The 18,009-nt window shown below is 35.2% G+C and overlaps 1 protein-coding gene and 1 pseudogene across 4 annotated transcripts; both read left to right on the forward strand.

The window, feature by feature from the left end:
• Positions 1-1,037: 1,037 nt before the first annotated feature.
• LOC120203866 lies at positions 1,038-5,718 on the forward strand (annotated as a pseudogene).
• A 1,358-nt stretch (positions 5,719-7,076) lies between these two features.
• LOC120203862 lies at positions 7,077-9,377 on the forward strand. 4 transcript variants are annotated; one of them, XM_039204024.1, is made up of 5 exons: positions 7,341-7,804; positions 8,389-8,635; positions 8,806-8,893; positions 8,992-9,058; positions 9,158-9,370. In XM_039204024.1, the coding sequence occupies exons 2-5, from the start codon at positions 8,530-8,532 to the stop codon at positions 9,203-9,205; spliced, it is 309 nt and encodes a 102-aa protein (XP_039059955.1). In that variant the 5' UTR covers positions 7,341-7,804; positions 8,389-8,529; the 3' UTR covers positions 9,206-9,370. The 4 variants fall into 4 exon arrangements, with proteins under 4 accessions (XP_039059953.1, XP_039059952.1, XP_039059954.1 ...); XM_039204022.1 differs by lacking the exon at positions 7,341-7,804 and adding an exon at positions 7,077-7,311 and having other exon boundaries at positions 8,394-8,635; positions 8,992-9,377; XM_039204021.1 differs by having other exon boundaries at positions 7,338-7,804; positions 8,992-9,377.
• The last annotated feature ends 8,632 nt before the right edge of the window (positions 9,378-18,009 follow it).

Below are 18,009 nucleotides of genomic sequence, written 5' to 3' on the forward strand. Positions count from 1 at the left end.
TGTCCCTTTTTTCTCCCATTTATCTACAAAATCCCATTAAAACAACAAATGTTAGGGCTTTAAAAATAACATAAGATCGAAGAGTTAGGGTTTCAAGTAGATAGAGCTTCGAGAGGTTTACCTTTGAACTTGATTAAAACCGGGGGGGATTGAAGGTACTAGGGTTAGGGTTTCAAGCGTCTGCAAAGCAAAAAAGGGTTAGCTCTTTAAAAATGATATGTATATATATATATATATATATGTCTATATATACAGCGGAAAGTTTAGTTTATTTCCCAAAGTACCCCAGCTACTTGTTATTATTTACCATCACCGGCGGTTCCACACTGGACCTATCTGACTGTTAAAGCCTATGGTCCTTAGACAGCCCATCTTGGGCCCATAATTTAAAGTATTAGAATTATTATTAATACAATTAATATGTGAAATAATATTTAAAAAAATTATTTTATATGAAAATTGAGTTTAATTCAATTGATATTATTTTCGATACAATACATAGAAGATGTAAAATCAAATATGTTTAAATACTTTTTAAAAATTCTTTTATTAAGAACAAACTAAACGACCTTAATAATTAATAAATTTATTTTTATCCCTTGAGGAGTTAAAGTCTTTAATTCGAGATTTTATATTATATTACGTTCTCATAGTTAATAAATTTGATGATCTAAAAAAACGTGACGGTTCGATTAGTGAATCTATATCTAGATTTCTTCCGATATTAGTAAAATATAATTATTAATTAAATATCATTTTATATTATATTATATTCTAAAAATTAATAAATGCAACGGTTCAATTAAGAATCTATATCTAGATTTCTTCTGATTTTAGTAAAATAATACTTTAAATAGATTTATGGAATAACTATCTTCTCATATAAAAAGACATTCGAAGTCTTTGTTCTTTTGGAAAAAAAATCAATGTAATTATCGTATTATTTTTTTTCTTTTAATGCAACCTTTTAATTTAGAAAATAAATAATGTGGTCCTTTGATCAACATATTTTGTCATTTGACCGTCATTATGTTAACATGACAGATTATGGTGCTGATGTGACAGTCAATCTACCATGTTTGAGTTGTTAATTTAGTTCATTTGTCATGTTATCTGTCACGTTATCAACCACTATAGGTTTCCACGTCATCATTGTGAACTGTCACATCAACTTTGTAATATTCAACGACAAAAAATGTTGGTCAGATAACTACATTAGACTTATTTTCTGAATTGAGAGATCATATTAAGAGAAAAAATAATACAATTACCACATTAATTTTTTTAAAGTATAGAAACTTTTGAATTTTTTTATCACCTCCTTAATATGCATTAGAATAAGTATAAATAAATACATGTTTAAAGATAACAGAAAGCAGTGTTGCTGGATTTGACAGACATATCAAAGCCAAAGATCTGATGGACTACTTGGACAATCAAGTCGGCATTGTCTAGAGGTGCAGACTGAAGACCTCATGGACGCCACCAGAATCTTATACAAATTTTGAGATAACTGACACTACAGTTATCCGAAGAACAGAAGGTGGATCCCCATGCTTTTGTTCATTTTGCCTCACCTCTAACAGTAGATTGGGCTGTGGATGCTGCTGGTTGCACTGAGCTTGCTTTCAACAATCATCTATTGAAAGTTAGTTTGGGGTCTGAAATCCTTTTTACATGAATCGACGCAGGAGGAATAAAATACCCTTTAAGCTACCTGATGTCTCCCTGGAGATTGGATCATTTGCTAGCCAGAACGAGTTCTTTGTTGGCTGGAGAGGACCTCCTTCTGGGATTGATTTTATTGTGGATCCTTTTGATGACACCTGCAAATTTTGTTTCTCTAGAGATACAGCCTTCTCGTTCAAAGACACAAACGAGCATGCTGTAATAAAATGTGACTTCAAGGTGGAGTTCTTGGCGAGGGAGATCGATGAGATTAAGCAATATTCAGAACCATCATGTTTAGTGGTGCTGTTGCAGCTGGCCTCATGACCTTGGGTCTGGTATAGAACTGCTGATGACGACTTTGAAGAGTCAGTTCCATTTGATCTGTTGGATGATGAAGATCAGTGGATCAGGACCACTGATTTTACTGCAAGTGGAGCTATCGGTCGTTGTAACACATACAGAATCTTAATCCGTCCTCGTCATGGTTTAAAGCTAAAGAAGGCCGTGGATCATCTCAGAGACCGAAGAGTACCAATGGCCAATCTCAGATTGCAACTTAGCATCCATAATGAACCTGATTTGGGGAGGACCATGTCAGATCCCTTCTATTATATTGGTTACAAGGAAGGGGATTCCTTTTGAAATAATGCTTTTGGTTAATGCACGAAGGCATATTCAATCAGCATCAGTTATCAGAGGACTTCTTTAACCTACTGAGAAATCAATCAATGGAGGTCAATGTAGCTGCACTAAAGCACATCTATACCTCTAGACGTCCAGTGTATGATGCCTATGATAGGCTGAAAATTGTCCATGAGTGGTTGCTGACAAATCCTAAGCTCTTCAGAAGCCCTTTGCGGTTGGATGATATTGTCGAAATCAGAAGATTGGTCATTACTCCAACCAAAGCTTATTGTCTTCTTCCGGAAGTTGAGCTTTCTAATAGGGTTCTCAAGAAATATAAAGATGTTGCTGATCGGTTTTTAAGGGTCACATTTATGGATGAAGGCATGCAGATGATGAATGCAAATGTTCTCACTTACTACAATGCTGCAATTGTAAGGGAAGTGACATCTACCTCGTTTTCTCATAAAACAGGAGTCTTCAAAAGGGTAAGGTCTTCTTACAGATGGATTTTACTTGTGTGGTCGCAAGTACTCATTCCTTGCTTTCTCCGCCAATCAATTGAGAGATCGTTCTGCATGTTTTTTTGCTGAAGATGGGAAGATAAATGTGAGTCAGATTACTACTTGGATGTGGAAGTTTACAAACCGGAATATTGCTAAATGTGCTGCCAGGATGGGTCAGTGCTTCTCATCAACATATGCAACGGTAGAAGTTCCTCCAACACAGGTTAACATGGATCTTCCAGATATAAAGAGGAATGGATATGATTTCTCAGATGGGATTGGCAAGATTACTCCCGAACTTGCAAAGGAAGTTGCTCAGAAATTGAAGTTGGACTTGAATCCTCCCTGTGCTTATCAAATTAGATATGCTGGTTGTAAAGGGGGTCGTGGCTTGTTGGCCAGAACAAGGTAACGGGGTTCATCTTTCTTTACGATCCAGTATGATTAAGTTCGTGTCTAACCACACAACTCTGGAAATCTGTTCTTGGACAAGATTTCAGCCTGGCTTCCTGAATAGGCAAATTATTACATTGCTTTCAACACTGGGTGTGCCGGATGAAGTATTTTGGGGAATGCAAAATGCCATGGTTTCTAAATTAGACAAAATCCTTGTGGACACTGATGTAGCATTTGAAGTCCTCACTTCTTCATGTGGTGATCAAGGGCATACTCCGGCAATAATGTTGAGCGCAGGTTTCAAGCCTCAGACAGAACCTCACATACGAGGAATGTTGACTTGTGTAAGAGCATCTCAGCTTTCGGGTCTTAGGGAAAAGACTAGGATTTTTGTTAATTCGGGCAGGTGCCTAATGGGTGTTTTGGATGAACTAGGAGTACTTGAACAAGGTCAGTGCTTTATCCAAGTGTCCAATCCATCTATAGAAAACTGCTTCGTGAAACATGGCTCTAGGTTCGCTGAGACAAAGAAAAAATTTGAAGTGATTAAAGGGCTGGTGGTTGTAGCTAAGAATCCTTGTCTTCACCCTGGAGATATAAGAATTCTAGAAGCAGTTGATGCCCCTAGTTTACATCACTTGCACGACTGCCTGGTCTTCCCTCAAAATGGTGAGAGACCCCATACGAATGAAGCTTCCGGAAGTGATCTTGATGGGGACCTTTACTTTGCCACATGGGCAGAACCTCTTATCCCTCCTAGCAAGGAGAGCTCCCCACCCATGCATGCAGTATGACCCTGATGAGCCTTGGGAATTGAAACGCAATGTCACTCATAAGGTAACCGTTTGTTCTGTTTTTTGTTATCATTCAACTTTTATGATTTTTTTAAGAATTGGTTTTCTTTTGTTTCCTATTTTCAAGTGCATTATACAATTTACTAGTCTTCCTTAATAAAACCATCTATTTGTTACTACAAAACAGATTTGTTTTCTTGTATGGTACTCAGAAGCTAGGATTGAAAGGAATATTAAAATCAAAAGACATGTTTGAGTGCATGGTTGTATGTTTAAATTTTATTTATCCTTGTATGGTTTTGTAACAAGCTCTGTATTAGTGTCTGTGTTACTGTAATTTCCATAGGCTGAAATGAGGCCAAAAAGGTGGCAATAACACTAGTAAATTCTTGAGTATAATATGTAAAACAGGAAGTGTGAAGTTCTGATTTATATCATGATGAATTCCTAGCCTAGTGTGCTAACAGCGAAATATCCTCAATTGTTAGAAACTGGAACAAAATCATGGCAAAGAAGTATATAAGCTTGTGTAAAATATATCAAATAGGGGCTAGTCTGCATTCTGATGATTGAACTATTTCAAGTTTCAAGTAGGTGAAAGACATAATGTATTGATTTTTTCTTTCGCATTTGTTCCCCAGGACATAATAGATTTTTTTTCGAAAAACATAGTGACTGAGCACCTCGGAAGTATTTGCAATGCACATGTGGTTCATTCTGACCTTAGCAAACATGGTGCTCAAGATGAGAAATGCATACATCTTGTTAAGTTGGCGGCTATAGCTGTTGATTTTCCTAAAACCGGGAAGATCGTGTCAATGCCTAGAGATTTGAAACTGAAACATTACCCTGATTTCATGGGCAAAGAGGAGTTCCAATCGTACAAGTCAAGCAAAATTCTGGGAAGGCTATATCGTCATATCAAAGATGCCTATGATGAAGATGTCTCTGAATCTTCCCAGCTCAATTTTGATGCTAGTGACATTGATTATGATCCAGATCTTGAAATTGCTGGATCTGCTGATTTCATTGCTGATGCATGGGCTAAAAAGTGTTCCTACGATGGACAGCTGGTTGGACTTCTTCAACAGTACAAAGTTAAGAGGGAAGAAGAGGTTGTAACTGGGCATATCTGGTCCATGCCTAGATATGCCAGTAGCAAGTTAGGAGATTTGAAGGAGAAGCTCAGTCATTCTTACGGGTCCCTGAGGAAAGAATTCCGACAACTTTTTGAGAACATGGACTCGGACTTTGAGCAGCTCAATGAGGATGAGAAAAATGAGTTGTATGAAAGAAAGGCATCTGCATGGTACCAGGTTACTTACCATCCTAAATGGGTCAAGAACACATTAGAGTTACAGAAGTTCGATGGTGATGAAGGGACAGTGATGTTAAGCTTTGCTTGGATTGCTGCTGATTACCTAGCTCGAATAAAAGTTAAGCACCAGAGTACTGAAAATGTCGACTTTGGAAAGCCTATCAACTCTCTGGTACAGTACCTAGCTGATCGAATATAACCAGTATTCGAATGTTTTGGCAGCAAATTCTTTTTCTGGATCAGACATTTCTAGGTTGCAAAGCCACTCTGCCATTTTGAAAATGTAATGTTGTAGTACACTTCTGCTGTCTAAGCCGTTATCACGTGTTGTTATGACCTATTGTGATTGTTCAAATACGTTTTTCTATGCTTTATATGGAAGTTTGCTAATATAATCATTTACTTCAAATTTCTGACTTTCCTTGTATATATATATGATCATGGTATTGTTTCAGTAAGTGGATTAGTAAGTTGTTCTCTATTATTTTGATCTTTCAAGGGCTATGAATCAAGAGGCTTCCCTGCCTGGTTCAATTATTGATCTTTCTTTTGGTTTAAGCTACATTTTTACAATCTTTGGTCTTTTTGGTTCATCATCCATGAGATTGATAAACATTTCATTTCATAACATTGATTTTATCCCTTAAGCGGGACCATTATTACATACCTTGTTGCCATCAAAAGAATAACTCAGAGAGTTAAGAGAACGGTGCGACACCTGCCTTATCCTTCAGCCTTTCTCACTAATCACTTAATGTTTTGTGTTCTAAAACATTTCAATAACATATTTTTGCAGTTCTTAGGTCCACTGCTGTATGCAACAGTTGATCTAGACCATCGACACCCTGTTGAAACTTTGTCCTCGTAATCTTGATAATAAACGAAGCTTTGTTCAGGGTTTCAAAATTGCTGCCAAGTGTACTCTTCGAACAAAGAAGGCGGTCCAAGAAAAGCCTTGGCAAGATATTCATTACAAACTAGAAGGTCCGGTTGCCTGGGATGTCCTTTACAATTTGAACAAAGGCGGTTAAAACAAGCTCGGTTTAGGAAACATATCCTGTTTCCCAGGAACAAGCTTGACGAAGTGACAGTTTGACCACCAAAGAACCTGTCTTTAGATCACCGTGAAACATGGCACATCCAGTTGCTTTGATCCATCAATGACGAAACTGTTGTTGGCTTTCCCGAAGAACTTGAGGTAGCGAGAAAACTCGGCTTATCAGTGGAGGAAAAATACTTTGATTGTGCGAAGCATTCAAAATGCTCAAATCAATGCAATCCCCTGAGCAGGGACTGAAACTTTTCAAGACACCAAAGCTCCCTTCCTTGGAAGCAAATCAAACATCCTTCCTCCAATAGTTACTACTTAGTTTCATTGGTAGCAGTTCTGAAATTGTTTTGTCCTTGAAAATTGGTTGTGATTACAACTCTAAAATTGCTAGTCTAATTTCAGCAAAAGAAGCTCTCAAGTTTTATCTTTTAAGGAATATGAATGACTTATAATATTAAATATAAATTATGTTATAATCTTAAAATTTTAGAAAAAGGAATAGTTGGTCTAAAAATAACAAACTTTGAGGATAAGATTTTGAAGCAGCTTACAATTTCACGCCATTCAATAAAACAAGAAAAACAGATTAATTTAGGAGGCAACAAAAGAGAGACATTGAGAAAACTGAAAGGAGCTGGAAACCAATCACTTTCCAGGAACAATATTTCCGTTTTCATCACGAAATATCCATATCCATTCTAAACATGATGTTCTCATTGTGTTAATTGCATTTCTTTCTTTCTGGAAGACCCCTTGTACCCCTTTCTTAGTTTCATTTAACAACAGACTTCCAGGGAAAAGATATGGAAGATAAAGGTGTCGCCTTTTTAAATTTTCTTGCAGGAATTTAAGTCATTTTCTTTCCTGGAATTTTGGTTTTGCTGTGGGATTTTAGATGCAATCTTCTGGTTACCTTCCCACCTGGATATCTTCCCTTTTTACCAGCATGGGGTCGGACTTCTTCTTCTTCTTCTGCATTTTTTTCTATTGCAAGGAATAAAAGTTTGTGCTTTTAACCTGGTCATTATCAAATTTGACTCTTAAGCTTTATTGGTTATAAAACAAAGTTGTTAATGTTTTTGTTTGTGTAGTTCAAGTTTTTCTTTTCTTTTCTTTTTATGGAATCTTTGGATTATGTTTAGTGCTTGCTTGTTGTTTAAGCGAGCTATAAACTGAGACAAAAGTGTTTAGGAAACTTCTCAAATTTTGGGGCATTCGTTGCTTGAAGTGTTGGATCAGCTGATTGCATGACACAAGAGTTTTGGTTTTGCTTTCGGGATTTGGGGTTCATATGGATCCTAGGTGTTGTTTATTAACCCAGACAAAGAGATGTTTTGGGAAGAAACCATTTTGTTCTTTTGTTTTGTTTTCTGGAGCATATTTACGTGCTCTAACACTCTGGCTACTGGAAGCATTCAAGGCTAAATGCAAATCTGTTTTCAGTGTGAGGAACTACTTCTCTTTATCATGTTCTTCTTTTGTTTGTTTTAGTGTGAACTCAACAATTTATAAGGACTCATAAATTCTCTGCATTGGAAATATACGAAAATCTTCTCGACTGATATTCGTAGTTGCTTCTTTTTCCTGCACCAGTTTGGTCCCCTGCATGTTGGTTGGAGATTAAGCTGGTGCAATTTGCATTATTTACCTGCGCAAATTTGTGTTTGAGTGGTGTTTGTTGTTGGACTTTGCTCCTGCACAAATTTGATTACCTACTTGTTGGAGATTAAGCCAGCGAAATTTGCATTATTCAGCTGCCCTACGATCTTGTACGTAGTTTATGTCATGTCGACTCAACAAAATGGTAGCGATTTCACTATGTTTCAAGTGTGACTCCTCATTGATTATGCTCAACATCACAGATTTTGAAGTTTCAATCATTTTGAGATTCTTGTTTTATATGATTATTTCCCTGCTATGTTTGCGAAAACGTTGGCTTTTCCTTCCATCTGGTAGATTTAAAGGATAAGTTGCTATAGATGATTACCAGCACCAATCATGCACGTGGTTAATCCTAGTTTCTAACAGAGCAGAGGTTGTTTCGGATGCTTCATGAAACCTTCACTGATTACCGCGGTGGATGATCCATAGCATCGTCTAAAGGTCCAGGGCCAGAAAGCGAAGAGATCTAGCTTTTCCGATGATTTCTGGAATAGCAGTGCATGCGAAATGGAACATAGCGGAGTCCAGTCCCATGGAGGCATGTCATTGAACAACGCTTCGAATCTCGATCCTTCTGGCAGCACAAGTCGACCTTCTGAGTTTGTAAATCATGGCAAGTTGGGCTATATTAGCTTCTATATAGTACTAAGTTAAATAGCATCCTATTGCTTCATATATTTTCATGTGCTGTTTCGAGTTTCTAGTACCGGAATCCAACCGAAAAGATCAGCCTACTTTTAGGTAATCATATCAATGAGGTCAAAATCTAACTTTTGCTTGCAGGCCTTCTTCTCTGGAACCAAACAAGACGGCAATGGCTCGGAAATAAGCGGCCCGAGAAACGTGTGCAACCTCGAGAAACCACGATAAAGTTAGTAATTAAAACAACCATATTAAGCCAAGTTTGAGTTGTTTTAACCACTGTCTACATGCTTAAAACACAGGCCTTGTTCATTCTTTGAATTGCAGTTGGAATACGATCTACAAGAGCTTGCACGGCGATTATAAGCCGTTCCCCCGCCCGATTCCGCTTCCCGTAAGTTCTTCTCCGCCGTGCAGCTATTTTCTTACGATATTATCAACTGTCCATGCTCCTCCTAGAGCTCATCAAGCCCTGTTGGGTTCACCATGACAGGAAATGGTGGATTTTCTAGTTGATATTTGGGACCAAGAGGCCTTATAAAATTAACCTAGATGATCCACAAAAAGAGCTACAAGATTACAAAGGGAATATTTTTCGATTGGCAAAGACATATGCAGTATTTCCTGTAATGTTATCCTATGAATATAATATACGTAAAATTACATCAGAACTCCCTGTACTTTTGGGGAAAAAATCAATATGGTCATCGTATTATTTTTTTCTCCCAATGTGACCCTCCAACTTAAAAAACAAATCTAATGCGACCATTTGATTAAAGTTTTTCCATTATTGACCGGTACGGTGCTGGAGTGACAATTCACGGTGCTGACTGACAGTCCATCTGCCATATTTGAGTTACCTATTTAGTCCATCTAACATGTCATCTATCACGATATCAATCATCGTAGACTGTTACGTCACTACCGTAACAATCAACGACAAAAAATATTGGGCAAAAGATTATATTATATTTATTTTCTGAGTTAGAGAATCATATTGAACGAAAAAATAATACGAGTGTCACATTTGTTCTTTTTAAAAAAAACAAAGATCTCAAATTGTATAAATTTAAACATTTACCATGTTGATATATATAGCCGGAATAAGTATAGTTAGAACTTGGTGGCTTTCACATATTGAACGAGGAGAAAGTTAGTGGGCATAAGGTAGAAAGCGATTCCCATAACGTAATTAAAAGAACAGAGCGCGTGGGATATAATGGAATAGTCAATGAGAGAATCTGTACATTTCATGCACTTCAAAATTTGATGAGTTTGCCACATTTAAAAAAAATGTTATGATAATATAAAGATTACTGTAAAGTATACAAATATATTCCGACTATAAAATGATTTTCCGATTATAGAATATTGTTTTGTTACTTTGACTATTAAAAGTTAGACAAAAAAGAATCAGAGGTCCCTATATTTTTTAAAAAATCAATGTGGTCATCGTATTATTTTTTTCTTAACGTAACCCTCCAACTCAAAAAAACAAACTCAATGCGGTCATTTGACCAACGTTTTTCGTCATTGATCGTTACAATACTAGCGTGTCAGTTCATAGTATTGATGTGACAGTTTATCGGTCATGTTTGAGTTACCAAGTTAGTCAATTTATCATACCATCTGCCACGTTAATCTGTCACCTAGACTATCATGTCAGTACCGTGAACTACCACATCAGTGTCGTAACGGTCAACGATAAAAAAATGTTGGTCAAAAGGTCACATTGAGTTTATTTTCTGAGTTCGAGGGTCACATTAAGAGATAAAATAATACGAGTGTCACATTAATTTCCTCCCCCCAAAAATACATGGACCTCTTATGCCTTTTTACCTATAAGTTACAAAATAGTTGCTTAACTATTTATTGTGTTTCAAATTCGTCATTTTCTATTAAAAAATTGGTGGTTGTCTAAGATAGACATTAACATGGTTGTTGTGATATGATAGTCATTTGAGATTCTGAGATCAAATTTTACCGTATCGCAGTCAACAAGTTAACATTCAACTCATAATATTGTCAATTTTTTTTAACGAAAAATGACGAGTTTAGAACGTAATAAATAGTCGGGTGATCATTTTTTAACTTTTAATAGTAGAGGGACATAATAAAGCAACATTCTATAATTGGAGGACCATTTTGTAACTTTTAATTATTGAGAGATTTAATAAAATAATATTCTATAGTCGGAAGATCATTTATATTTTACCGTACAAATAATGGTTTAAAGTAAAAAAAAAAGTACTCAAACTATGTCTTTTTTTTGCTTTTATGTACCTAAATTGTTTTTTTAACCAAACCAAGTTCTTAAACTATAATATGTAATCACTTTAAGTACTTAAACTATTTTATGGCCAAAATAAATCCCTAAACTTTGACTTTTTTTTTTGTTTAAATCCCCTAAACTATTTTTTGGTAAAAACATGTGTACAATTTTATATGATATGTCAACATCTTATTAATAAAAATAATAATTTTCTAGCTAAAAAACTGATGACTACAAATGATTAAATATAATAGTTTAAATCCTTAATTTAACCAAATAATAATAATTTGGGTACTTAAAAAAAAGCATAATTTGAGTAATTTTTACTTTAAGCCAAAGATTATTAAGAAAGACTAGAGAATCTGGGTTTTTTTTATTGTATAACCACCGATATTCGATCTATTGATCGACTAATTCAGATCGGGTACTACAGAGGAAATACCGACCCTTCCAACCTAGTTTACTCTATTTACAATCGTCATGATTCGAACACTTCATCAACTAATTATTGGTAGAGAATATAGTATTTAATATAATATTTCCCTCATGGGTCTCATGGAAGATTTGTAGTCCAAGTGGTTTCAATATTAAAAAATAGAAAGAATCTAGGACAAATCATTCATGTATTTTATAAATGTTCATATCCATGCAAGTGGGAACAAAGTTTAATTAAATCAACAAAAGGAAGGGAACCCTAATCTTTGGTCAAAGCAAGTGCAGAATATATTTATTGACCCTTACTTAAATTCAATGAACCTGTAAAGAAGAATCTATGAACCTTCTTAATAACTAAATAATGTAAAAATTAAATCATGTAAACAAGATACCAACAACCAGCTGTTCTAGTAGGATGAAGTAATAGATCGTTTAAACAATATTAAAAGTTTGAATCATGGTGATTGTGAATGGAGTAAACTGGGTTGAGAGGGTTGACCTTGCCTCTGTAATACTCGATCCGGATTAGTCGATCAATAAATTGGATATCGATGCAAAAAATCTCCGTTAAGAGACTCACCCACTAAAATCAGGTATGCGACACGAGTCGATTTGGATTAGTCAGGCAAAGCCTTAGAACTGGGAGAAAGAAAAATCATGTAAATGGCTAAAAATTCTCAAATAAAATTAATTCGTTGTTCAAAGATGCACTAAATTATTGTAAAAAAAAATACAAGCCTATCAAAAATGTAACAGAAGTGGTAAATTTTATCTATTTATCTTATTCATCATTTTTTTCTTGTTAAATCATGTCTATCGTGTAAAACTACATATGATTATACATATGCTCTAGATAATTTTATCGGCTAAATTATGTGTATAGTACCTAAATTATTAGTTTTGATCCGTTTTAGTATCTAAACTTTTGAATTTTTAAAATCATACCTAAAGTTTAGTTTTTCTTTCATTTTAATACCCAATTAAAAATTTAACATTAAATTCTGGAAAAAAATGAAAGTTTATGTGCTAAAACGGACCAAATTTGATATCTTAGCTACTAAACGTGTTAAGTTTTTAAAGCGGATACTAAAATGAAACAAAAACTAAACTATATATGTAATTGTGAAAAATTTAAAATTTAGATACTAAAACAAACTAAAACTGATAGTTTATATACTAAATACATAATTTATTCTTATTTTTTCTTGTTCAAGTCATCAAGTGGTTAATATATTGATTAGTAGAGTTTTTTCCAAGTCAAAATGTTCACAACAGTGAAGTGATGAGATTGGATTTTGAGGGCCAGGGTTGGTCGGTTTGGGTAGCCGGTGGGGTAAATTATCTTTATCAAATACATTGAAGCTAATATCAAATCTATCGATAAATAACCGTGGTATAAAATCGTCTTTCGATTATAGGATAATGTTTTATTGAGTAACATGATTATTAAAAGCTATAAAATAATTATTTAATTATTCATTATATTTTAAATTCATTCTTTTTCGTTATAAAGTTAACGATCATCTGAGTTGGACGTTAATATATTAACTGAAATATGACAATCATTTGAGATTATGAACTCATATTTTATCATATCTTATTTAGCTTAACATACAGCACAGACTGACACCAATTTTTTAACGGAAAACGAATTTATAACGTAATAAATAATTGAGTGATCATTTTATAATTTTTAATAGTTAAAATACTAAAAAAATGTATACGATATTTATACCAAGCGGGTGTGGGTTGAAATTAAAGATAGGGGAAATGAATGTATTTGAGAAAGGGGAAGACAGGGGGCATCAATCTCTTTCAATGCCCACATATATTGGTGGTGCTTTTTAAATTTACGTGGACTTTATGTTGGTCCTTTTTTCGTTCGTTATGGACCTCACTTTTTGGTTTTAATCAAGGATAAATTATGTGTTTAGTATCTAAATTATTAATTTAAATCTATTTCAGTACTTAAAATTTTTAACTTTTTTAAAATCATATTTAACATTTAGTTTTTATTTTGTTTTAATATCTTGTGGTTAAAAATTAATGCTTTTAATACATAAACTATTAGTTTTGATCCGCTGTTTGTCGCATGGACTGAGTCAAATCTTCAAACTATGTATGACTTGATCACGTAAAGTATGCAAGTAGGCTCGAAATGAGCTCTAGTCAGTCGCTACGCACCTTTACGCTTCCTCCTCTTCTCCATGTGGATTCTTAAACTGAAACCTTCAAACCCACCTTTCCCTCTTAAAGGGGCGAATCAGGCTCCGTGCTAATCTCCTAATACTAATATGTTCACTGATTACCAGTGTCATCACCTTCAATAGCATAACATGCTCCTGCTTTGCTTGCTGAGGCATGTAAACTGTAAAGGCTCTATTCCCTCTCGCTATAGACATGGAATTGGAACTGACTTCGAAGAAGGTTTCACAGCAGTCCCTTGGGCTGAACATTTAGTACCTAAAATTTCATTTTTTACACAACTTAATGTTAAATTTTTAAATTGGTACTAAAATAAAATAAAAATTAAATATTAGATATGATTTTAAAAAACTAATAATTTAGGTACTTAAATCGTAATTTATCCTTTGATCAAACCGAATAAATGTGTAGGGTACTACGAGTCCTTACCAAATCTTTTACGTACTATTTTGTTGGCCCACCGAGTCAGTGACAACACGTTACATTATTCACAACCGCATTTTTCATATATATATATATATATATATATATATATATATATATATATATATATATATATATATATATATATATATATATATATATATATTTATTTATTTATTGGTTTTATAATTTATTCCATAAAGATATAACATGATATAAATATTATTTATCAAAAAATATTTTGTCACCGATAATCGATTGGTCTAGTGAGATAGGATATTAGATCCCTTAAACAATATCATGGTTCAAATATTGACAACTCCGAATAGAATAAATTGGGTTAAGAGGATCATCCTTATCTTTATAACATCTAAGTCGAATTAGTCGATTAATAAATCGGATATCGATAATTATAAAAAGATATTTTCTCGTATAACTTTGTGTTCCGTTGTACTTTTGTCGCAACCGTCTTTCGGTTGGGCCCGGGATACGGGCTTCGACTTAGGAAAATGGATTGGAGTCGCCACCGATCATTTATTTAAAAATAAATGGGTTGACCGGGTACCTTATTTCTTACCTGATCTGCGTCTTACCAAAGATGTGTCGGATTCGGGAGTCGGTTACAGTCAAGGAAGGGTTGGCACCTTTGAACTGCCCTTTCGGTACTATATAATTTCCAGTTGTCTTAAATTAAGAAAAATTGAAAGTTTAAATTTAAAGGTAAAAACAATGATCCAAGCTACTTACTTTAGATTGTTTTAAATTGCACCCTTAAGAGAACCAAAAAACGCATTAGATAAAAAGAATGAAAACGAAATAAAGAAAGTAAAATGGGAAAACAAATGAAATGATGAAAAAAAAAAAGTAAGAATCATCAAACAGAAATGAGTAAATTACATAGAACAGGGGGAAAAATGATGTTAACAATGCAAAGAAAAAAAAAATAATAAATAAACAAATAAACAACGGGGTTAAAAGAAAAAGGTAAAATAAGTAAATAAACGAATATAACAATTATGCATGTGGACAAAATGTGTACTGAGAAATAATAAAAATAATAAATCAAAGGTGTAATATAAATAAAAAATTAGAATATAAAATACATAAGATAGTAATAACGAAATATATGTATTGTAATAATGATAATATAAACAAAGGGAATAGGAAGATAAAAAAACGTACAAATAGTGTATATATAAAAATAACCAAAAATATAAACGATAAAAAATACAATTAATTATATATGCATACAAATATAAGGACTAATTTGAAAGAGAGATCCAGTTTGGGGTCGAAATTAAAAAACGTAAAAGTCAAATTTTGGGTCAGAATGAAAGTTTTGAAAAAGCAGAGGGCCAAACGGGAGTTTCCCCATTCTATTTTGGAAACGCGTGGATCTGGGGTGAAACCGGGTAGGCAAGCGGGTCTTAACCGACCCATGGGTCGTGCATATATGCTAACGCTTAGGGTTAATGCTTCATTTTCCCTTCTTCTAAAAAAAAAACGTTCCCTTCTCCTTTAATATGTTCTCGCCTGTTCTTCAGAAATGAAGAACAGGGCCATGGTTCTTCGTGAACCCGTAAAACGCCACCCTACGCCGCCTCGCCGTCACCGTTGAACGGCGCCGGCCGTCGTTCATCGGCGGCAAAACTCGCGTTTTTATATATTTTTTTTGATCTCGAAAGCTTTTTGAAATTCCTTTCTAAAAACAAAGATTGTTTTTCAAAAATCGACTAGAAAAACATAGATCTGAAATTTTTTTTTTTTGAAAAACGAAGGGCCTCCCTCTCGTTCCTCGGCCGAATGGTTCTTGGTGGTTCAAAAACTCAACAATAATGGTCATGCAAGCAGTGTAAGGGAACCGAATCGAAAAACAAAGGTAAAAGCGATACCTTTTATTTATTTCTCTTTCGAAATTTACAAGAGATTTGCTAGTTTCCTGTGTTTTCTTGTGTACCCTCTCGTAATGTTTGTGTATCTCGTGTGTGTGAGATTGTGTGAAAGTTACTGTGTATGGGCTCAAGTGTAAACTCTCTCTGTAAATCCCCTCCTCCTTTTTTCTTTTTCTTTTCCTCCCCTGAAACGGGTTTGATTACACTTATTTATAGTAAAAACCTATTTTGAATCCTAATAGGACTCTAACATTTGTTGGTTGTGGATGAGCCTTGCGAGATTCTTGCGTCGTTGGTGGTGTTGATGGGGACGTTGGATCCGTGAAGTGCGGCTGAGGAAGACGTGATGAACCAGGGGACTTCGGGGCTTCTGGATGAGATGCAAGAAGCGACGGCGTGCTAGGGTTTTCTAGAAACCCTGATTTTTAGAACGGGTCTTGGGTTACACGTGATGTTGGTTTTGTTTGTGATGGGCCTGTATACAAACATGAAAAATACATAAGTATGCATATTATATAATATAGTTAGTAACTATCATATAATATTTACAACAGATAGAATTTAGTGTCTTCAGCTGCCCCTCTTTGCTCATTATCGTGTAACGACAATAGAGCAAAGATTAAAAGACACAAATTTCGGCCATATCAAATATCCCCTGTCGAAGAGTTGAAATCCGATACGGAAACTGATTCGTCAATACGAAATGACCCCCTCGTTGTGAGGTTGAGTCAAAACTGGAAAATTCTGAGTCTGAATCCTTTGTTATGAAGTTGAAATCGAGCTCAGAGTACTGGAAGTATTTCATGGATTGTCTTCTAGCCAAAGATACTTCGTTGTGAAGTTAAGTATGGGAACTGGATATCCTTCGTCGTGAAGTTGAAATCCAAGTGAGTATTATTGTTCCGAGTCCAATATCCTCCGCTGTGAAGTTGAAATTGGTTCTGGAACTGGGAAATTGTTTGTTGATAGCCAGCCGTCCCTTCGTTGTGAAGTTGAACTTGCGTTGTCTGGAGTCCAATATCCTTCGTTGTGAAGTTGAGATTGGCTCTGAATTGGAGAAATGTTTGGTGACAACCAGCGGTCCCTTCGTCGTGAAGTTGAACTTGCGTTGTCTGGGGTCCAATATCCTTCGTTGTGAAGTTGAAATTGGCTCTGATTTGGAGAAATGTTTGGTGACAACCAGCGGTCCCTTCGTCGTGAAGTTGAACTTGCGTTGTCTGGAGTCCAATATCCTTCGTTGTGAAGTTGAAATTGGCTCTGAATTGGAGAAATGTTTGGTGACAACCAGCGGTCCCTTCGTCGTGAAGTTGAACTTGCGTTGTCTGGGGTCCAATATCCTTCGTTGTGAAGTTGAAATTGGCTCTGATTTGGAGAAATGTTTGGTGACAACCAGCGGTCCCTTCGTCGTGAAGTTGAACTTGCGTTGTCTGGAGTCCAATATCCTTCGTTGTAAAGTTGAATTTGGCTCTGAATTGGAGAAATGTTTGTTGACAACCAGCGGTCCCTTCGTCGTGAAGTTGAACTTGCGTTGTCTAGAGTCCAATATCCTTCGTTGTGAAGTTGAAATTGGCTCTGGGTAAAACCTGCAAAGATATGCATATATGCGATGGTATGGATGTCATGCTCTTAGGTATGCCTAAAATGCATATGCAACATATGTTATTCTGAGCTCTGGAGAGTAATCTCGATCTCCAGTGGCCTGTCGTTGTTGACTCTTGAGCTTGAAGTTCTGATCTCTGATCTTGAATTCTTCAAATATTTGATGATGATTTTTTTTTTTTTTGAAGATGCTCCTCAACCATCTCAAGCATGTGCATGAGCCTTGATCGGCTTCTGGGTACCTGTACTCTTCAATGAATCTTTGTACAGTAATATGCGATTATCTTTCATAAAAATAAATAAACCATTAGGTTTAAATCTAATTCAAGATGCTCAAAAGGAATTGGAGGAAAGATGGTCTTTATTCATAAGGGAGGAGAAGAACAAATAATACATGGCAAACATTCTAGAAAACGAATACACAATGATGTGTAAATGAATGTCTTAGATCTCGATAACGTGGGCACTTCCGAGTTGAAAAGCCGTTTGGTGACTTTGAATGCAGCCTTTGCCAAAGGA

The sequence above is a fragment of the Hibiscus syriacus genome, unplaced genomic scaffold (genome assembly GCF_006381635.1).
Source record: "Hibiscus syriacus cultivar Baekdansim isolate YM2019G1 unplaced genomic scaffold, ASM638163v2 tig00010473_pilon, whole genome shotgun sequence".
NCBI classification, from domain to species: domain Eukaryota; kingdom Viridiplantae; phylum Streptophyta; class Magnoliopsida; order Malvales; family Malvaceae; genus Hibiscus; species Hibiscus syriacus.